General features: G+C 36.2%; 1 protein-coding gene across 1 annotated transcript; it reads left to right on the plus strand.

Moving 5' to 3' along the window:
• Positions 1-8,978: 8,978 nt before the first annotated feature.
• LOC118920021 (olfactory receptor 2T29-like) lies at positions 8,979-9,938 on the plus strand. The gene has a single exon (XM_036900442.2). The coding sequence runs from the start codon at positions 8,979-8,981 to the stop codon at positions 9,936-9,938; it is 960 nt and encodes a 319-aa protein (XP_036756337.2).
• The last annotated feature ends 14,084 nt before the right edge of the window (positions 9,939-24,022 follow it).

A 24,022-nucleotide genomic window follows, 5' to 3' on the forward strand; every position in this document is an offset into this window, starting at 1 on the left:
GAAGAAGAGAGGTTTGAAGCTAGAAGATGTGGGTTTATAAGACTTAAGGAAAGCAGCAATCTTCACGATGTAAAAGTACATGTTAATGCAGAAGTTGGTGCTGTACAAGTTGTAAGAAGTTATCCAGAAGATCTAGTTAAGATAATTAATGAAGTGGCAACACAAAACAACAGATTTTCAGTGGAGATGAAATAACCTTACATTATAAAGAGATGTCATTTGGGATTTTCATAGCTAGAATGGAGAAATCAATGTTTGGCTTTAAAGCTTCAAAGGATGGACTGATTCTCTCTCTTATTTGGAAATAAGGCAGCTGGGACTTTAAGTTGAAGCCAAAGCTCATTTACCATTCTGAAAATGCTGAATCTACTCTGTCTTTGCTCTATAAATGAAATAAAGCCCAGATGATAGCGAATTTGTTTATAACATGGTTTACTAAGTATTTAAAGCTCTGTTGAGATGTGCTGCTCAGATAGAAATATTCCTTTCAAAATATTCCTTCTCATTTACAATCCACCATGTGACTCAAGTTCTGTGTTTGAGATTTTCAAGACCTATGTTGTTTTCATGCTGCTAACACAACATCCAACTGCAGTCCATGGATGAAGAAGTAATTTTGAATTTTAAGTCCTATTGAAGAAATACATTTTGCAAAACTATGGTTGCCATAGTCAGTGATTCCCTGATGAATTTAAGCAAACTAAATTAAAATTCCTCTGGCAATAATTCACTGTTCTATATGCCATTAAGAACACTTGTAATTCATGGGAAGGAGTCAAAATATCAGTATAACAGGAGTCTGGAAGTAAGTGATTGCAATCATCATGAGTGACTTTAAAGGGTTCAAGACTTTGGCTTACGAAGCAACCACAGACGTCATGAAAACAGCAGAGGAGCTAGAATTAGGAGTGGAGTTCTGAAGATGTGACTGAGTCGCTATAATTTTGTGATAAAATTTGAGTTGATGAGGAGTTGCTTGTTATGGATGAACAAAGAAAGTTATTTCTTAACATGGTATCTATTCCTGGTGAAGATGTGAAGATTGTTTAATAGACAACAAAGAATTTAGAATATTAATATACTTGATATAGCAGTGATAGAGTTTGAGAGGATTGATTCCAGTTTCAGAAAATGTTCTACTGTGGGTAAAATGCTATGAAACAGCATCCCATTATACAGAGAAACAACTCATAAAAAGAAGAGCCAATGCATCAAATTTCATTTTTATCTTCATTCAATAAATCACCATGCATTCCAGCATTCAAAAACCACCAACCTAATCAGTCAGCATCCAAAAATATCAAGGTAAGATCCTCCACCAGCAAAAAGATTACAGTTCTCTGAAACTCAGACAATGCTTAGCATTTTTTAACAATAAAGTGTTTTTAATTCTAACAATAAAGTAAAGTAAAAACAATTTTTTTGTGCACTGGTAAAATAAAAAAATGCATTTAACTTGCTTAATTGTAATGTTTGCTGTATATCAGTTGTATGATACAAAATGCACAATATGGCCAAGGTATACCTGTATTTCTGTAACTATCTCCATCCTTAATTGTCTCTACATCTCCCATCTTATTTATCTGTTCATTTATAGACACTTATCTTCTTCTGTATGTTGGCTATTGCAAATAATGCTGCAATAAACATGAGAGTGAATATATCTCTTCAATAACTTGTATTTACTTGGACACATACTGAAAATTGGGTTTACTGGATCACATGGTAGAACTAGTTTTAAATTTTTAAGAAACTCAATGCTGTTTTCCATAGTGGATGTACTAATTTATATACCCACCAAGAGTTTACAAGTATTCAATTATTTTCACATAACAGATGTGAGATAATATCCCAATATAGTTTTGATTTGTACTTCCATGATGCCTAGTGATTCTAAGCATCTCTTAATATACTTGGCCATTTGTATGTCTTTGAAGAATATCTATTTGGTTTCTTTTCCTAATTTTAAATCAAATTCCTTGCATTTTTGCTATCGATTTGTATAAGGTCTTTATATGTTTTGGATATTAACCCCTTATTTGATATACAGTTTGCATATATTTTCTCCCAATATATAGATCACCTTTTAATTTTGGTGATATCTGCTTTTGTTTCTGAGAAACATTTAAATTTTTGCAGTTCCATTAATATATATTTGCTTTTGTTGCTTGTACTTTTTGTGTCATGTCCCCTAAACCTTTGTCAATGAACTTTTCCTCTTTGCTTTTTCCATGATTTTTAATAATGTCATCTATTATATTTAAGTATATAATCCAATTCTAGTTATTTGCAGAGTAGTGTAAGATAAGAGTGTGATTTCCCTTTTTCTTTTTTGCATCTGGATATCCAGTTTCCTCAGCACCCCTTATTTAAAAGAATAATATCTTTTCCAACTGAGTATTCTTGGCTCCTTTTTTCAAATATTAGGTGATTTATCTCTGGGCTCTCTATTCTGCTATTCTGTTCTGTTGGTGCTTATGTCTGCTTTCATGCCAGTGCCATACTGTCTTGATTTATATAGCTTTGAAATATAGGTTGAAATCGGGAAGTCTAATGTCCAGCTCTTCTTTTTAAGGTATTGCTTTGGTTATTTAGGGTCTTTTGTCGTTCCACTCTATTTTTAAGATTGTTTTTTGTATATCCGTGAAACATGTCATTGTAATTTTGGTAGGGATTGCATTGAATGTATAAGTAGCTTTGTATTCTAGCTTGTGACAATAAGAGCTCTTCCTATCAATGAACGTGGGATGTCTTTGCATTAATTTGTTTTATCTAATTTCCATCATCAAAGTCTTCATTGTATAGATATTTCATTCTTGGCTAAAATTGTTCCTAAACAGAAAAGCCTAACTTTACATCTATAGGTGAAAGTATATAAAGAATATTTTGGACATATAAAAGAATATCATTCAGCCACAGAAAAGAATATCCTTCTATTTGCAACAACATGGAAGAAACTTGGAGGCATCATTCTATGTGAAATAGGTCAAATAGAAAAATACAAATGCTCTATGATCTTATTTAATGGGAAATTAAAAAACTTGTAGAAACATAGCAGATAGGTGTTTGCCAGGTGCAGGGTAATGAGTGATGATGGTCACAGTCCACAAACTTCCAGTTAATAGGATAGTAAGTTCTTGGAGTGTATATAGAACCTGGTGACTATAATTAACCATCTATATCATATAATTGAAAGCTGTACAAGGCTAGAACTTAAAACTTCACTTCTAAGAAAGAATGGTAACTAAGGGAATTATAGATATGTTAACTAACCATATTATAGTAATAATTTTGAATACATACATACAATCATTATGCTGTACTTGCTAAAATTATGCAATATTATATGTCAATTATATCTTAAAAAGCTGGAAATTGTTGAAAAAACTAAACTGAATTTATTTCTGAAATATTTAATTTTGGTGCTATTGTAAATGGGATTGTTATTCTTATTTATTTTCAGTTAGTTTAATATTAACATAGAAATGCAACTGATTTTTGTATGTTGATTTCATATTCTAAACTTTTACTGAATTTCTTATTAGATCAAACTTTTTGGCAGGTCTTTAAGATTTTTTTATACATAACAATGTATCAGTAAAAAAAATATTTTATTTTTTTCTGACTCTGAAGACTTTAATTGTTTTCCTATGTAATTGCTCTGGCTAACACAACCAGTACTATACTGAATAGGAGTGGTGAGACTGGGCACTTTTGCCTTGTTCTTTTTGTTAGAGGAAAAGTTTTCAACTTTTACTGTTGACTATGACATTGGCTGTAAGTTTACATTATATTCCCTTTATTATGTTGGTATATATTACTGTATATGCAAATTATTGAGAATCTTTAGCATGAAAGTCACTGGAATTTTAAATGTTTTATTATATGCACTGATACAACTACATTTAAAATTTCAAACTATTTATGTGGTGCATCATACTGGTTGATTTGTGTATATTGTTGCATCCTTGAAATGCAAAAACAAATCCCACTTATCACTGTGTATGATCCTTTTAATGTGTTGTTGAAATCAGTTGCTAGTATCTTGCTGAGAATTTTTTGCATCTATATTCTTCAGGCATTTTGGCATGTATTTTTATCTTATAATATTCTATTATGGTATTGTTACAAGGGTAGTTCTGTTTCTGCAAAACAAATTTGGGAGTGTTTTATCTTCAGTTTTTAAGAAGAGCTTGAGAATAATTGACATTAATTATTTTTTAAATGAGAGAATTAATCTGTGAAGCAATATTATCCTTGACCTTTCTTTGTGGGGTGTTTTTGGTCACTGATTCAATATCCCTCCTACCAGAGTGTTCAGATTTCTACTTCTTCATGGCTTAGACATGGCATGCCACATGTTTTGAGGAGCTTATCTTGTACATGAGAAATTTACCTTTTCTTTGAGGCTGTCCAATTTGTTGCCATACAGATTATCACAGTGGTCTCTAATGAGCCTACCTATTTTGTGGTATCAGTGGTAATGCCTCCTATTTCACTCACTATTTTATTAATTTATATCCTCTCTTTTTTTCTTACTAAGCCTAGCTAAAGGATACTCAATTTTGCTTATCTTTTTAATAAATATGTTCTTCATTTCATTGATTTTTTTAGCCTCTTTCAGTAATTTCTGCTCTAATATTTAGTTCCTTTCTTCCAGCTTTGGACTTAGTTTGTGATTTATCTAGTTCCATGAGTGGTAAAATTTCATTGTATATTTAGTATCTTTCTACTTTCTGAATGTAGACTTTCAATAGTACAAATTTCCCTCTGAGCACTGCTTTTTCTGCAGCTCACAATTTTGTTATGGTTTGTTTACACTTTAAACATAAATATGCAGTCCGGAGATTATAGTTTAAAATATTGCATTGTATTCTTGAAAGTTCCAAGGAGAGGAGAGCTATAATGTTCTCACTGTAATAATGACAACAAAATGGAAATTATGTCAGTTGAAGGATATATTAAATAAACTTACTGTAGTAAAATTGTTGCAATATAAACTCATATCAAATAATCACATTATACATACTAAACTTGTATAAAGTTTTATGTCATTGTATCTCACTAAAACTGGAAAACATTTTAAAAATAAAAATGATTTGAAAATGTTGAAAAAATAAATAGAAGAAACATTAAATTAACATAGAGTCTATGTGAATAACAGAAGGTATATAATCAGTAATCTAATGAACACTGATCAAGACAAAGATGTGGGGGAGATGGTTTCACTTTTACTTTCAAATATAGTACTAATTAGTGGTATTCTTTTTGACAAACCAATTAAACTATTAGTTTCAGCTTTTATATCAGGGAAAGATATGAAGAATAAGAGAAAAACAATATTTCACAAATTTTCATTCAACTTTAATGAGAAAAATTATATATATTTATATATCTTTGTATATACAGTCACAGATGCATGAAAGTATATTTTGTAAAATGTAAATGCTCTATAGATTTAACTTATATTTCATAGGTGAGAATTGATTAGTGATGGGATTTGTGATTATTGTTACTATAGGATAAGATTTTGATACATATTGAGATTAACAATAAAAGGAGTTCTTTTAAAGACATCAGACAAGAAAATGCAAGGGTAGTATATCTATGAGCTTCTTTAGCTCTCTTAATTGCATTCCTTTTTCTAGTCTCAGAGAGGATTTATCAAAAGAAAAACCATTCACTCAGTAGACATAATAAAACCAGGCATGATGTCACTCTCCTACTTCTCTTTGTTCACTACGCCTGGACATGCTCCTTCAGCCCATCTGGATAAAATGAGAACATCATCTGATGGTGGGTTAACCAGAAAAACAGAAAGAACTGTGAGATCAAAGGGTAATTATTATTTTCACTTGTTCTTCTGTTTCTGACACATTCTATTAGTTGCCAGAAATATTTCCTCAAATTTTTACCTATCATCTGTTTTTAAGAAGAAAGGCAAATGTACTTTCTTCTTAATATCTTCATGTAACATGTATTTACAGCAATGTATTAGGAAATGGGCTTTTCTTTTCCAATTATTTTGGACAAAAAATACATAACCTTCCTCCTTTATTGGGTGATGCTTTTTACTCCCCTTAGACTGAAATCTGACAACAGATGTACTGATTTGACTTTGAATAGGGAAAAGTTCTGAACATTAGAAAATGCTAAAAAAATATCTCCTTCATATTTTTGTTTCCCTAAAGAAATGGACAGTGTGTGTCTTCACCAATGTTGTTTACTGTGGAGGGAAGACTGTTTCACCAAGAATTCTGAGACATAGTCACAGCCTTTGGGTTCAACTCTTGGGCTGAGACACAGGTCCTTAACTCCGCTTAGTTGCATGGTGTTAGGCAGACCCTGAGATGCTGAATCTTTTAATGTGGAAAAGGAGAAAATTATGAGTAGGTATTTCACAGAAGCTCTTGGGAAAGAAGTGTAGTAAAACAGTTGAGTAGTTGCTATAATAAACATTTGATATTCTACCAGAACTCTCAGTGATTTCCCAATTAAAAATGCACTAAGTTGCTTATATGAAACTGTAGGAATTACACTAGCAGAAAGTAAGCAAATGTGTGGGAGAAACAGCCGCCATGCCTGACACAGAGTGTTCCTCACTTGCCTGTTGGTCCAGGTGGGCTGCTTACTGTGGCTCAATGACAGTTACCCCACTTACCAGAGTACAGCGGAGGTTTACCTGGCACCTGCCACACACCTCCTGGTCTTCCTCCATTCACTCTGCAAGCAGTTCGAAGGTGTTCACTCAGACTGTACACTGAGCTGGTGCTTGCTTCACTTTGGTTACATGTGTAGACTTGGTCAGCAGATATGTTTTGCAATTTATCTCTGTTTTTAAATTATGCACGGACCTCAGAATCCATCTACTAGCAAGGGTGGGATTTCACAGAAAGGTTATAATTTTTTAGTGTAATGTATCCCAGATTTGTTAGATATTTATATTAAGAAATCAAACAAAATCACTTACAGTATTCTCTACTGCTTTGGCACCATAGACCTGGGAAGGTTAGTAAACTGAATATTGGAATTATTACAAGAAAATAAAATATATTTGAAATTTGGAAATTCCTTCTGAAATATCCCCTCATCATAGCTATCTCTAAATTCTTCCCATAAAGAAGAGCCAAATATTTCCTTCCTGCTATAATGACTTTTGAAATTTAACCTTTGTCACATCAGAAATTGAAAACCTGCAAATATTTTATCTTTGTAAGAGAAAAGGTAGATGAAGCTATTACTGATTCTCTTAAGAAAGGCCAGGTGTCACATGAGTCTATTATTTATTTATTCATTTATTTTGGAGCCATTAAAAAATTCCACACTAAATCACATTTATATATTTGTCCCTAAATAGACTGCAACCTCCCTAAGTGCAACCAAGTTTAGTTTGTGTTTAATCTTCAGCGTCTGTAACACAGAGGCTGGACACGCGCAGTAAGGGGAGGGTCGGCAGCGGTGCGCAGTCTGCCTCTCTGCATCTCCGTTTCCATGAAACATTAATTGCTGTGTGAATTAAAGGAGGTAACATTCGGGAAAAAAATGAGAGCCTTGTCTTATAATTAGCAGTAACACTCTAAATCCCATTTATACTCCCCTAAGATTTAGAGGAGATGGCAGAAGCTTTAAGAAGATTAATTTCAACTTGAAAAAATGTATACTAAATAGAAATGAGAAACATTTCTACATAAAGGCTCTGCTTAATCAGGTATAAATAAGAAAAATATGTTTAAGTCTGTATTCATATTTATTTAAACATTTATTCAAATTTTATATGTTTGTATAATATAATTATATATATATATATATATATATATACACACACACACAAAGTATATGTATAATATATGTATGTATACAAACACACACACCTAAGTTGGTTAGGAATACAGAAATGACCAAATTCAAATTCTGAAATATATAAATAGGGATTAAACTGGTGAACTGACACAATGTATCTTATATTAACAGACATAGCAGCCATATCCTACATAGATTACACACAATTATTACTGTAGATATTAACTTTTTGAACTAGCAGTATACATTATGTTTATTCACATGTAACTCCTAATATTTCAAACATTTTCACTATTTTACCTCACTTAATCTTAAATACACTTGCAATTAAACATTATTACCCTCTTTTTATGTGGAATGGGCAGAGGAATAGTATCTAGAAGACAAACTAGACCCATAAGCATAGTCCAGTTTCACAGTTTGGGCTCCTAATATAGTGCACCTAGAATAGGTAGGGGGCTGGTGGTTGTGAGGATCCCCACCTGCTTCTTGTGATATGTGACCTACTCCACCCAACCTCAGTGCCTCACAGGGTGGCCCAACCCAAAGGGAAACATGGGTTCAACTGTTTCATATACATTTTCCCCAAATTGTGTTTCAGCTAGCTTTTGAATCTTTTTTGTTTTGTTGATGTATAATTGATGTATGTCATTATATTAGTTTCAAGTGTACAATGGGATGATTTGATATTTTTATACAATATGAAATAAAATATTTCTTATATGGAATATACCTTGAAGAGTTTTTAAGATACCAGTGGGATCCTTAAACAAAGTATTTTAATAAAATTCGGAGTGTTATAACAAAGATTTTAGAATAACATGTATCTTTTCTCAGAGATCCACTTACTGTGTTTGAATAGGGCAGAATGGCAATGCAGATTTCGTTCTTGTCTATAAAGGACACTTCAGATAATCTCACGACCTCAACTTGTGGCCGCTTCACCATAAGTTACCAATTCTTTTGATCCACAGTTGTGAATTCCTACTTTTTTGATCAATTAGTAGAATTCCAGGTACTTTGTAAGTTCCAGATCTGGATCCCATGGTATTTCCTCCAGTTAGCATATTTGGTTTGGTACACACATACACACACTCACTAAATGTTTATTTTAGAGGGTAGTTTCTCATGATTGGTCCACTAACCCTAATGCCTTTCTTCATGGGCCAGGTGAAATCATGGAGGACACCACCTGGATGGCCAACCACTCAGGAAGGTCAGAGTTCATCTTGGTGGGAATCTTCAGTCAATCCCAACACCCAGCCCTCCTTGGCACGGTCATTTTTGTGGTTTTCCTGATGGCCTTGTCTGGAAACACCATCCTGATCCTTCTGATATGCTCTGATGCCCGGCTCCACACCCCCATGTACTTTTTCATCAGCCAGTTGTCTCTCATGGACGTAATGTACATTTCTGTCACTGTGCCCAAGATGCTTGTGGACCGGGTCACGTGTGTGAACATGATCTTAGCCCCTGGATGTGGGATGCAGATGTTCCATTTGACACTATGTGGATCAGAATTTTTCCTCCTGGCCGCCATGGCCTATGACCGCTATGCAGCCATCTGCCATCCTCTCCGTTACACTGTCCTCATGAATCACAGGGTGTGTGTCCTCCTGGCATCTGGCTGCTGGCTCCTGGGATCAGTGGATGGCTTCTTGTTCACTCCCATCACCATGAACTTCCCCTTCTGTGGATCCCGGGAGGTCCATCATTTCTTCTGTGAGGTCCCTGCTGTATTGAAGCTCTCCTGCTCAGACACTTCTCTGTATGAGACACTCATGTACCTCTGCTGCGTCCTAATGCTGCTCATCCCTGTGACCATCATTTCAGGCTCCTATGGTTTCATCCTCCTCACTATCCACAGGATGAACTCAGCAGAGGGTCGGAAGAAGGCCTTTGCCACCTGCTCCTCCCACATGACTGTGGTCATCCTCTTCTATGGGGCTGCCGTCTACACCTACATGCTCCCCAGCTCCTACCACACCCCTGAGAAGGACATGGTGGTGTCTGTCTTTTACACCATACTCACTCCTGTGCTAAACCCTTTGATCTATTGTCTCAGAAATAAGGATGTCACAGGGGCTCTAAAGAAAATGTTGAATGTGGGACCTGTCTTTCAAGAAACCATAAAGTAGGAAAATTGAATACTGCTTTGCCTTTCTCTAAACATCATACATTTAGAATCTTAGGCCAACATTATTCTTTAGATTTTCATAACATAATGCCTTATCTATTTTTCATACATCTTTTAAAAATTGCATCCCTCTACTAGAAAATTTTTATTTTGAAAAATTTCTCGTGTCTTTCTTTCTCCTTTGTAACTCTTTAAGATATATTATGGAAGCATGTTGTATTTGTGTTATTTTTACTGAAGTTAATAACTGCACTCTGAATCTATAGAAAGAAATATCCGTACTTTCAGAAGACACATAACAAAATTATTTAGAAGAGAAAGTCATGCAAAGCTATGAAATTTATTTAAATGAGAAAGAGGAAAAGAGATGACATGAAAGAGAGGCAGTGTTAAAAGTTGGTGATTCTGGGTCAAAAATGTATGGGCTTCATACCATGCATACCTATGCTACTTTTCTGTATATATAAAATTGTTCCACATAAACATTTAAAGTATCAGTTCTTCCTGCTTTATTGAATTTGTTCTCTTCTTTTTTGAGTTTGTGTTATGTTTTTGCAGTGTGACATAATTCTTAGGAAACGTGTTCATTTAAATGTGTCTAATGATTTCTGAGACAGTTCTGGCATCTACCCACATTTATTTGGGCTACTTTTTTTCATACATTCCAAAGCTCAATGCACCTAGTAGCAATTAATTTTTGCCAGCAAGAGGTAGGTTTAGGATAGTGAATTCCTTAAGGAACTATGGGAAAACTGTAAGCTAAGAGTGGAAGGCAAAGCAGAGACATCCTCCTTGTACAAAATAAGGAAGCAACTACAGCAAATACTACTAACCCTTAAAATGACCCAAAAACAGCAGAATAGACCATCTGCAGCTGGTGAAGAGAAGGCAAAACTGAGAAGGGTGAAGTGACAGAGCCATGACTGATTGGGACCCAGACCCGTTCCTCCTTCTGGCCCACAAGTGGGAGGGAGAGGAGTGGAGCAGAGAGAGAATAAGTGCTCGGAATCTAGCACAAGGGCCCAGATAAATGCTCCAGGCAGATGAGTCCACATAGCACTGGGCTTTGATGAGTGACAGGGCTGCACTCCAGGGAGATGTGCAGCATTCTTCGAGGCCATGATCCTGTAACTTGTGGAGGAAAGGCATCCTCCATCGGCCCCACAGAGATCCAAGTGGAGACCACACATTGATCTGTTTACCAGCAGTGAGCAGTGTGCCACAGAAGCATGGGTCAAGGGAGCTCTTTCCAAGGATGAAGAGCAGGTGGATGGTGCCTCCCCAGCCATGCCTCAGCCCAGCGGGCTGGGTATTCACAGGAACCTGCTCCGAGCACTCCATCTCCCTCCCTGCAGCTCAGCCACATGGCAGCCCTTCCTTGTGCGCCTGCCCTGCCCAGCCCACTCAGCCAGGCAGACTGTTGTGCCTGAAGGCAGAGGGAGGACACTTCAAGGTGCCCCTGGCCTCCCCCAGTCCACATAGAGCTGTACTCTATTTCCCTCACTGGAAGAACGCCCACAGCAGCTCCCTGCACTCCTTCCTTGTCCTGCCATCTTGGCCCAGCAGTAACTGCCTTTGCTGACAAGCAGGCAGAGGGCAGCTCTACCTATAGTTCACCCCAGCAGAAGTGCCTCAAGGCACCCAAAGGGCCCAGAGGCCTGTGGGCTCCTCTGCTGACACAGACAAACCACTGCTGACAGACAGGCAGAAAGGCAGCCCTTCCCATTGCCCACCAACTACACCCTAGGGCCCCACCTTAAAGGAGAACTGGGCACTGGGGAGTAAACTCTCTTCAGCTGCTGTGCACCAAGGATGCCTTCTTCATGAAGCCATCACCCTGCACACCAGGAAGCATAACAAAGTTTAACTATAAGGAGAGAGTACTGAAGTCATCCAGAGAATTAAAAATATTAGTTATGAGTGAAACCCCATCAGGCTGTCAGCAGACTACTCAGCAGAACCATACAGGCAGAAGCGAGTGGCATGATATGCTTAATGTACTGAACCTGAAGGGCCTTCAACAAGAATCCTTTAAGAGCAAAAGTCTCATTCAAATATGCAGAGATTATACAATTCCCGGATAAATGACAACTCAAGGAATTTATGACCATTCAATCAGCATAACAGGATACATTAAAGGGACTGCTGTAGATGGAAAGGTTTCTAAGGATACTACTTTTATTTGTTTTTAATTCTATTCTCTGCTAATATAAAATTTTTTGTTTGTTTGCTTGTTTTTTAGAGGCCACATGTAAGTGAGGCCATACAGTGTTTGTCTGGCTCAACTCAGTGCAATGCCTTCCAGATTCACCCACTTTGTCATCAATGGCAAGACTTTCTTCTTTTTATTACTGAATGATACACCATGCCTGTTGTGTGTGTGTGTAATTTTATGTATGCACTAATCCATCTAAGATCTTTTAGGTTGTTCTATAGTTTGACTTTTGTGAATAACACAGCAGTGAACATGGGTGTGCAGATCCTCTTTGAAGTACTGATTTCAGTTCTTTCAAATATCTCCCATCAGTGGGATCGCTGGATCAAATGGACTTCTGAGGCACCCTCGTATTGTGTTCCATAGACTGCTCCATTTCACATTTACACCAACAGTGCCGAGAGGTACTTTTTCCTATATCGTGTTCATATTTGTATTCTATCTGACAACAGCCATGACATGAGGTGATATCGGGTTATGGTTTTGTTTTATAGTCCTCTGTCAATAAGTGATGATGAGACATTTCTTAAAGCATATCCACTTTGGAAAAATGATACACAGGTCCTTTCTTATTTAATTTATTGGATTATTTACTTTTTTTTTAAACAAAAACTTTATGGTTATCAAATTACAACTTTCAAAATTATAAATACATTTATCTTCGGCCCAACAATCACATTTCTGAGACTTAATCTTACAGACAGGTACAGCTGAACATGTACATACAATATCACAGTACTGGCTGTAAAGGAAAAAACATCAGAAACAATTGAAGGAGCCATCCGTAGAAAGCTGGTTACATGGTCTATAGTATGCCAACCCCACACCTCAAAATAATTGCCATGCAGCTGTAAACGAGATGTAGAAGGCCTCCATGTTCTGATTGGAAAGAGCTCTAGGATATGCCCTTAAGTGAGGAAAACAAGAACAGTGTGCAGTGTGTGCTATGTTTTCTCTAAGAAACCATACTGAGTTGTGTAAGTTTTCTGCATATTTCCGTTCGTAATCCCTTATAATATATGTTGTCAGCAAATATTTCCTCCCTTTCCATAGACTGATTTTCATTTTATTGATTGCTTTTTTGCAGTGCAGAGGATTTTTTAAAATTAAGGTACAATTGATATGCAATCGTATGAAGGATTCATGACCAACATTGTGGTCTCAACATTCACAAATATAGTCAAGCCCTCTTCCACCCCATTGCAGTAACTGTCTGTCAGCATATTAAGATGCTTTAGACTCATTACTTGTCTTCTCCAAGCTATCCGGCCTTCCCCGTGACCTACCTATATTATGTGTGATAATCATAATACCCCTTAATTCCCTTCTCCCTCCCTCCCCACCCACCCTTCCCAAACCCTTCCCTTTGGTAACTGCTGAAGGGACTCCTTGGAGTCTGTGAGTCTGCTGCTGTTTTGCTCCTTCAGTTTTGCTTTGTTGGATTACTCCACAAATGACTGAATTCATTTGGTACTTTCTTTCTCCACCTGGCTTATTTCACTGGGCATAATACCCTCTAGCTACATCCACGTTACTATAAATGGTAGGATTTATTTTCTTCTTATGGCTGAACCATATTCCATTGTGCATATGCACCACCTGTTCTCTATCCATTCATCTCCTGATGGACACTTAGGTTGCTTCCATATCTTGGCTATTGTAAATAGTGCTGTGAAAAAACACAGAGGTTTTTTCAAAAGCATATGTCTTTTCTAATCAAGAATCTTGTTTTCTTCAGTGAAATTCCTAGGAGTGGAAATACTTGGTAAAATGGTATTTCTATTTTTAGTTTTTGAGGAACCTCCATATTGCTTTCCACATGGTTGAACTGATTTGCATTCACATCAGCAGTGTAGGAGGGTTCCCCTTTCTCTGCATTCTAGCCAGCATTTCTTGTTCCTTGTCTTTAGGATGTTGGCCATCCTAACTGGTGAGAGGTGATATCTCATTGTGATTTTGATTTGTATTTCCCTGATAATTAGTGGTGTGTAGCATCTTTTCATGTGCCTGTTGACCATCTGAATTTCTTCTTTGGAGAAGTGTCTGTTCAGATCCTCTGCCCATTTTTAATCAGGTCATTTGTTTTTTTTGGGTTGAAGCATGTGAGTTCTTTGCATATATTGAATGTTAACCCCTTATCAGATATGTCATTTACAAATATATTCTCCCATACTGTATGATGCATTTTTGTTCTAATGGTGTCCTTTGCTGTACAGAAGCTTTTAAGTTTGATAGTCCCATTTATTCATTTTTGCTTTAAATTCCCGTGCCTGAGGAGATGTGTTAAGGAAAAAGTTGCTCCTGTTTATATTCAAGAGATTTTGCCTATATTTTATTCTAAGAGTTTTATAGTTTTATGGCTTAAATTCAGATCTTTGATCCATTTTGAGTTTACTTTTGTGTATGCAATTTGATAATAATCCGGTTTCATTCTCTTGCATGTAGCTGTCCAGTTTTGCCAACACCAGCTGTTGAAGAGGCTGTCATTTTCCCATTCATGGCTCCTTTATCATAGATTAACTGCCCTATAAGTGTGGGTTTATATTTCAGCTCTCTGTTCTATTCCACTGGTCTATGGTTCTGCTCGTGTACCAAATTATCGTGATTACTGTGTCTTTGTAGTACAGCTTGAAGTCAGGGAGCATAATCCCCCCCCCATTATTCTTCCTTCTCAGGGTTGCTTTGTCTTTTGTGGTCTTTTGTGGTTCCATATGAATTTTAGAAGGATTTGTTCTAGTTTGTTGAAGAATGCTGTTGGTATTTTGATAGGTATTGCATTGAGTCTGTAGATCACTTTAGGCAGGATGGCCATTTTGACAATATTAATCCTTCCTATCCATGAGCATGGGATGTATTTCCATTTACTGGTATCTTCTTTAATTTTTCTTATGAATGTCTTGCACATTTCATGGTATAGGTCTGTCATCTCCTTGGTTAGGTTTATTTCTAGGTATGTTTTTCTTTTCAGTGCAATTTTAACTGGAGTTGTTTTCCTGATTTCTCTTACTGCTAGTTCATCATTAACATATAAGAATGCAAAAGATTTCCCTGTATTAATTTTGTATCCTGTAACTTTGCTAAATTTAGTTATTTGCTCTGGTAGTTTTTTGTGGATTCTTTTGTGTTTTCTATGTACAATATCATGTCATCTGCAAACAGTGACAGTTTAGCTTCTTCTTTACTAATCTGGATGCCTTTAATTTCTTTGTGTTGTCTGATTGCTGTGGCTAGGACCTCAAGGACTATGTTGAATACAAATGGGGAGAGTGAGCATCCTTGTCTTGCTCCCGATATTAGAAGAAAAGCTTTTAGCTTCTCGCTCTCAAGTATATTGTCTTTGGGTTTGTTGTATATGGTTTTCTTCTTCCTTCTCTACTCTTTATATATTAGGTGCCATATTCTGTGCTCTTTGTGCATCCCTTGACTAACTTTGTGAGTAGTTGATTTAACTTTGCATTTTCTTAGTAATTAATTGGATTTCTTCCTTTACTGTGGTTTTATTTTCTGTGGTGACAGCTATTTAGCCTTAAGAGCACTTTCATCTATGGCAGTTCCATTAAAATACACTGTGGAGGTGGTTTGTGGGAGGTAAATTTCCTCAAATTTTGCTTACCTGGAAATTGTTTAATTACTGCTTAAATTTAAATGATAATTTTGCCAGGTAGAGTATTCACAGTTGGAGGCCTTTCTGTTTCATTGCATTGAATATATCAGGCCACTCCGTTCTGGCCTCTAAAGTTTCTTCTGAGAATTCTACTTTTAGCGTGATAGGCTTTCCTTTATGCATGATTTTTTTCTCTCTGTCTTTGGCTGCCTTTAATACTCTGTCCTTGTCCTTGATCTTTGCCATTTTAACTATTATATGTCTTGGTTTTGTCTTCCTAGATTTCATTGTGTTGGGAGATTTCTTCACTTTCATGACCTGAGAGACTATTTCCTTCCCAAGATTGGGAAAGTTTTCAACAATTATTTCCTCAAAGAGACTTTGTCTCTTTTTCTCTCTTCTTCTTCTTCTTCTGGTACCCCTATAATGCAAATATTGTTCCATTTGGATTGTTCCCATGGTTCTCATTTTTCTTTAATTCCTAGATACCCTTTTTTTCTCTCTGTGCCTCAGCTTCTTTGTTTTTATGTTTTCTAATTTCTATCCCATTTATCATCTCCTCTACTTCATCTAATCTGCTTTTAAATCCCTCCATTGTATGTTTTATTTCAGCTACTGTATTTTTCAGTTTCTATCCCTTTCTTGATGTCCTCCTTAGATTTTGAGCATTTTTCTGTAGCTCCATAAGCATGTTTATGATTTTTATTTTTAAATCTTTATCAAGAAGAATGCTGACTTCAGTTTCACTTAGCAATCTTTGTGGCATCTGCTGAGATTTTTTTAAACAAATTTTTTGCCATTTCATTTTTCTAGTGATTCCTATGGAATAATAACTGAGTATACAGCACCCTCTAGTTATAGGTCACCCATTGATAATTTCAATATGAAAACACAAATATGATTAAGACTTTTGTTTCGGGGCTATAATTAATAGAAATAGTCCCCCTCAATTAAATTAAGTCACTCTTCCTCTGCAAAATTTTAGTCTCATGAAGATGAACATATCATCCAGTAATATAGAAATCATATATATTGTTTTATTCCATCAGTATTTGAAAACAGATCCATTTCCACATGTTAGAAATTATAAGATTTATATAGAGTTTCAAAACAAAAAGTGTATTTATATTTCTCAATAAAAATTAATGGGCAATGCTGGTCAGGGCTCAGTCAAGAACATTCCAGCACCATGCCCTCCAAAGTCCAAGACAGGGAGGGGCATCCTCACCCACTCAGGGCCCAGGGCAGCAACAGGACATTCTTTGTGGCCCATGCAGGCTGCATGCCAACCACATGTGCAGAAACACCCACAAGCTCATGTGGGGAGGTGAACAGTCATGCTGAATTGAGAAAATCCCTAGTTGGCAGCTCAAGGCCAATGCAGAAATAAAGCCACATTTTTACTTCTAAAAGTTGGCCTCCTTTCCTATTCCTCAGTACTTTTAGCCACACTGATCCCAGGGATAAACACATTCTGATGATTCATTTGCCCACCCACAGCATTGGTCTCCTGCATCATTTATGCTGTTGTGAGAGCATGAGGCTGAGGGGAGATTCCTTTAATTTCCTGCTTTAGAGCAGAGGATACTAGCTGGAGAGGCCCTCCATCTTCCCCACCACCCTAAATAAGGGTCACATCTATAGACCTGAATGGCCCTGGAGCCTTCTAGAAAAAAACAAATGGGATTTTTAGGGCTGCAAAACAATTCTGTATGATACTGTAATGGTGGGCACAGAATACGTTTGTCAAAACCCATAGAATGTACAACACAAAGAATGAGCTGCAGCTGGGATGGGGTGGGGCAAGAAAGCATATGGGAACCCTCTGTACTTTCAACTCAATTTTTCTGTAAACCTAAACCTGCTCTAAAAAATTAACATCTGTTCATTAAAAAAAAGTTTTTCCAAAAAATAAAAAAGTAATGGGCAAAATAATTGAGGAAATAGCATCTTGAACTAATAGAATGGACAGAAGAATAAGTCAAGGATAATAATTACCCTTTTGCTCCTCCAGTTCTGTCTGCCTGTCTGGTTGAACCCACCATCCAATGATTTTTCAGAGCCTCGCACACATGGGCAAATAGAGTGTGACCAGTTTAAGTGAATAAAGAGAAGGGAGATAACATCACCCCTTGTGTCATGGCAACTGTTGGAGGAGCTGTTACAGTGTGTGTTGACCAGTCCCCTTGGGACCTTGAAGAGGCATGCAGCCAACAGACCTAAGCAAGGCAATCAATATTTCAGTTGCAGTAATCTGGTTTTCTCCTTATGCCTTTTAAGAAATCTCCTTTTGTTATTAAATGCAATTCATACCACATTGTAATTGATATTTAAATTAATCTAAGAAATCCCGATTGTTAATCAATTCTTGTCTGAAATATATGACCTAGTTTACATTTGTTCTAAAAAAACAAATATATGTTTGAGATATGATGAGATAATATCTAATAATTGTTTAAACATTTTTAAATATTTATTCTTATCATCACAGCTATAGACTGATTTTTTTTACAATAATTAGTGTATCCAAGGGAGCACCAGTAATTAGGACTGTGGTGGAGATTTACACGGAGGGTGTCTGCTTCAGATCGTTGTCTTTATCTCTCAGGACATGATTGTTTGTACTTTTCTTCATTCACTTACAGTCTATGCTACATTATGTATGTAATCTTTTCATTTTTCTATTTGTCTCTTGGTAAACACACATAAACTATATCATCTCAACCATTTTTAAGTGTAAAGATCAAAGGTATGATGTGCATTCACATGTGAGGCCATCTACACCATCCCTCACCAGAACTTTCATTTTCAAACTATAACTCTATACCTATCACATAATAATTTTCTCCATTTTCTTTTCCCTATTCTCTTTCAATAACCATTATACTTTCTGTCCTTATGACTAAGAACACTCAAAGTAACTTGTATAATTGAAATCATGCAGGTTTTGCATTATTGTGACTGGCTCATTCACTTAGCATATTATCCTCAAAATCCATCCACATTTCAGCACATTCCAGAACACATTACACCCCTGTGTTTACTTCCACATTGTTTACAGATGTTCCTTCATTTTAAGGTAATATTCCATCATGTGTATTTTCAACATTTTGCTTATCCATTTATCCTTCAAAGGACACTTGTGTTGCATTCATTTCTTAGCTATTATGCATAATGCTGATGGGAACATGAATTCAGAACTACTGCTTCAAGAACCTGCTTTCAATATTTTGGGGAATTTACCTAGAAGTGGAATGCAGGCACATATTATAGTTAATGTTTAATTTGGGGACATCCCCAGACTCTTGTCCAGAGCAAATGCACCATTTTATATTCCCACAACCATGCACAACAGTTTCTCTTCTCCACATCCTCACCAGCACTGGTTCTTTTCTGTCTTTGATAGCAGCTACTCTAATGGATTTTCAATGGTCTGTCATTCCAGTTTTGTTTGCCTTTGGTATCAGCATAATGGCAGCCTCATAAAATCAGTTTGGAAGTGTTCCTACCTCTGCAACATTTTTGGAAATGTTTGAGAGGAATGTATATATGCATGTATATATTTTTTCTGTTAAAGCATAGGTGATATAAAATATTGTATTTGTTTCAATTAAGTCACAAGAGTGATTTAACAGTTACACACATTATTAATCCTGACCCCAACTAGTGTAGGTACTATAAGTTAACAGAAAAAGAGGCTGCACATTGCCAATCATCAGGAAACGCAAATCAGAACTACAGTGAGGTGTGACCTTACAACAGTGAATGGCCACTATCTAAAATATAAGAAATAACAAGTTTTGGCAAGAATGTGCAGAAAAGGGAACAATCGTACACTGTTGCTGGGAATACCAATTGTTGCAGACACTGTGGAAAGCAGTATGGAGGTTCCTCAAAAACTAAAAATAGAAATACCATATGACTGCATATCTCCACTTCAAGGGATTTACCCAAAAACAAATTATCTGATTCCAAAAGATGTATGCACCCCTGTATTTATTGCCCCATTACTTACAATAACCAAAATATGGACACAGCCAAGCATCCATCAATAGAAGAGTGGATGAATATTAGGCAGTACATGTATGCAGTGGAATATTCAGTCAGAAAATGGAAAGAAATCCTGTCATTTGGGACAACATGGATTGACCTAGAGAGCAGTATGTGAAATGAGATAAACAGGTGAAGAAAGATAAATAACATATGATTTCACTCATATGTGGAGTCTAAAAACAAAAAAGCAAAATGAACAAAAGAGCAGTGGGGTCACAGACACTGAGAAGTGACTGGTGTGACCATGGGGAAGGGTGGGGAGGTGGGGGAGGCTGGCAAAGGTCACAGAGGAGAGCCAAAATCTTGGTCGTTAGTTGGTCACACATACTCATATCAAATTATCACATATACATCTGAGAGTTATGTAATGTTAATTGTTAGTTATATCTCAATAAAACTGTAAAAATTAAAATGAAATTTCAGAAACTGGAAAAAATAAGATAGCATTAAATTAAGACAGATTTCATGTATGTAACAAAAGAAAGTATACAAATCAGTAATCATGAACAGAGGTCAAGACAAAGTTGTGAAGGAAATATACTTACTGTTATTTTCAACCATAATACTGACTAGTGGTATTGTCTTTGACAAATCAATTCTACTATTAGTTTCAGATTGTTTATCAATAAAAATAAAAATAAAAAGAGTATTTCACAAATGTTTCTTGAACTTTAAGTGAGAAAGTATATGTATTCATATATACATGAACATATTTCATAGTCAAGAATTTATTAGTGCTGTTGGGATTTGTGATTATTGTTAATATCAATTAAGCTTTTAATACATATTAACTAACAGTAAAAGATTATTTTTAAGACATAAGTAAAATATCCAAAAATTTTAACAGGGCTATCCATTAGCTTCTTTTGCTCTCTTAATTGCATTCCTCATCAGTCTCAGAGGGGATTTGTCAAAAGAAAAAGCATCCACTCAATGGGCATAGTAACGCCAGGGATGATGTCACTCTCCTACTTAATTATACGCTTAACCTGGACGTGCGCCATTAGCCCATCTGGATGGGATGAGAAACATCACCTGGTGGTAGTTTCAACCACAGTCGTAGACAACTGCAAGGGGAAAGGGTAATTATTGTTTTGAACTGCTCTGACACATTCTATTAGCTGAAAGAGCTTTCTCGATTTTGACCTATCTGTATTTAAGAAGGAAAGCATACATGCTTTTTCTTATGAAACTCCCTATATTGCATGTATTTACTGCAATGTATTAGGAAATATGTCTCTGTTTTCCAACTATTTCTGGGAAAAGGAATATATGCATTCATCCCCATTTACTGGACGATGCATTTTCTTTTCTTGAGATTGAAATTTGTAGAGGAAGAGCTACTATTTTACTTGGTGTGGGGATGATTTCTGAGGTTTATAAAACACTAGAAACAAGTGTCTCCATCATATTTATAGTTCCCCAGGGAAGCTGACATGGGCGCCTGTCACCAGGTCGTCCCCCATGGAGGGGAGGCACAGACTGCGGGGCCGACTCATGGGCAGAGATGAGTTCTCACTCTGTTTGGTTTGTGGCATTAGGCAGATAACCTGAGAACCTGAAGCTTTTATCATGTGAAAGGACAAAGTAAGATGAGTAAGTACCTCATAGGCTCCTGGGAAGGATGGAATGTGGTGAGCATTAGGACAATTCCTGGAATGCCATAAGCTTCAAATAAAGGTTTGGCATATGCCACAGACACTATCAATGACCTCAAGTTAAATATGCGCTAAACTGCTTCCATGAAACTCAAGGAATTGCGTTTGAGTAAGTCTGCATGGGGTGGGCGCCACTGCTGAGGATGGTGCAGATACGGCTCCCTGTCTGTCTGTATCCCAGGTGAGCTGCTTGCTGTGGCCTAGTGATGCTGATCTCCATTTACTGAGGTGCAGCAGTGATTTGCCCAGTGACCCCAAATTCCCTTCCAGTATCCCTCCATCCACTCAGCAAACAGCTGAAGGTCTCACATGATTGCTACTTCTGCTAGCCCTCGTTTATTTTGACCACAAGTTTAGACTGGCAAACAGCTCTGTTTTGCAGTTAACTGGACTGTTTTTAACTTTTCACAGAGCTCAGGATCCATAGGCCAGTGAGAGTGCTATTTGAAAGGATAATTTTCTAACACAATATGTCCGTATTTCTTGGATATTTACATTAAGAAATTGAAATAACTGTCAGTGTTTTCAGCTGCTTTAACACCCTGAATAAATTCAATTTGTTAACAATTTGATTATAGTAATTAACATTTGTAATTAATGCAATAGTATAAAAAATATTTGACATGTGAAATATCTTTGGGAAACATCCCTGAAATATAGCCACCTCTCAACTCTTTCCAGAAAAAAGAGCCCATACTTCCCCCTTCACTAAATTTTAACTTGTCAAAAACTGAAAATCAGCAGAGATCTAATCTTCATAAGAAAATACAGATAAACTATTACTGATTCCCTTAAGAAAGATCAGATATCTTTTGCATCTATCATTCATTTTATTTGTATTGTAGTTATTTTAAAATTCTACTTTAAATCATATTTATAAAACATTTGTTCCTGAATAGGCTGATTGTGACCTTCCTATGTGTAATGAATTTTAATTGGTCTTTGATTCATCTTCAGATGAATCAGAAGCTGCCCGTGAGCAGCAGGACTGAGGGGCCAACGGGAAACTGGAGTCAGGAATCTCTCTGTGTTATTCCATTTTCCTCATTGCATCTCAGTTTCCATGAAAATTATCTTCTGTGACATTAAAAAAAAAAATTAGGAAAAACAAAAGCTTGTCTGATTAATACCAATGACCTTCTAAACCCTATTTGTTGTCCTCTGATATTTATAGCAAATGGTAGAAGTTTTAAGATGATGAATTGCAACTTGGAAAAACATGTACTGCATAGAAGAAAAATGGATATCAGAATAAAGTTCTGCTTAACCCGGACTAAAATAAGAAATATAGTATATGTGCATATTCATTTATATTTATATACTTGTGTTTATTAATTTAAAGTTTTTATAATTATAAAAATTATATATGTCCATATACACATGTAAGTATGTATAATAAAGTATAAATATATAGACAAATTTATGCATAAATTCTTTAGGCACACAGAAATTATGAAATACAAATTATCTAAAACATATATAGATACTAAAACTGGTGAACTGACCTAACAGTGCATCTTATATCACCAGACAATAAGAGCAAGAGCCCTCGCTTACATATATTCTGTGCAATTCTCTCTATATATATTATTTATTTAAAATAGTGGTATATATATGTATTCACTGTAACTGGTCATTATCTAACCACTTCCATAATTTGAGCTCATTTACTCCTAACCATGTCTGACATAATTGTGCTTGCCCTCATTTTATGTAGAGTGGAGAGGGGGATAGGGGCACAGGATAAGCTGGACCCACAGCTGCAGTACAGCTTCAGAGTCTGGGCTCCTAACGTTGCTCCTAGGATGTCCAGAGGGTTCCTTGGTGAGGCCCACAGGCTACTTCTAAATATACAGCTCAACCCACCCAACTTCACTGCTTCAACGTGTGACCCAGTCTCACAGTCACAATGGGTTCAAACATTCATATGGATTATCTTGAACTGTGATTCAGTTACGTCTTAAGTTATTTTATATATTAAGGTATAATTGATATATAACATTATATTAGTTTCAGGTGTGCAAGGTCCTGACTCAGTATTTGCATACATGGTGAAACATAAAGTATTTTTTATATGGAATACAACTTCAAGAACTTTTGAGATCCTAATTGCTCCTTTACACCAGAGATGTTAATGATATTCTGAGTCCTTACAATGAAAATTTTAGGAGACTGTGATACCCTTTTTTAATAATTCACTTTTGTGTTTGCATAGACCCGTGACTATGCAAATTTCCCTAATTGATAAACTACATATGTCATGAGGTCATCTCATGACCATGAACTTTGACGACTTCACAAGTGACCAGTTATTTTGTCTCACAATTTTGCATTATTAATCGTCTGGCATATTCATAGAATTAAAGTTAACATGTAACCCCTAAATTTCCAGGACCATGGGGTTTCCTCCACTTAGCATGACAGGGTTGATGCACACACACACATACAAACATACAAATACACCAATGCACACACACACACACTAAATAGTCATTCAGCAGGTGGCATCTCATGAGTGATTCATTACTTCTCTCCTTGGAGGGCCAGGTGAAATC

The sequence above is a fragment of the Manis pentadactyla genome, chromosome 13, assembly GCF_030020395.1.
Source record: "Manis pentadactyla isolate mManPen7 chromosome 13, mManPen7.hap1, whole genome shotgun sequence".
NCBI classification, from domain to species: Eukaryota; Metazoa; Chordata; class Mammalia; order Pholidota; family Manidae; genus Manis; species Manis pentadactyla.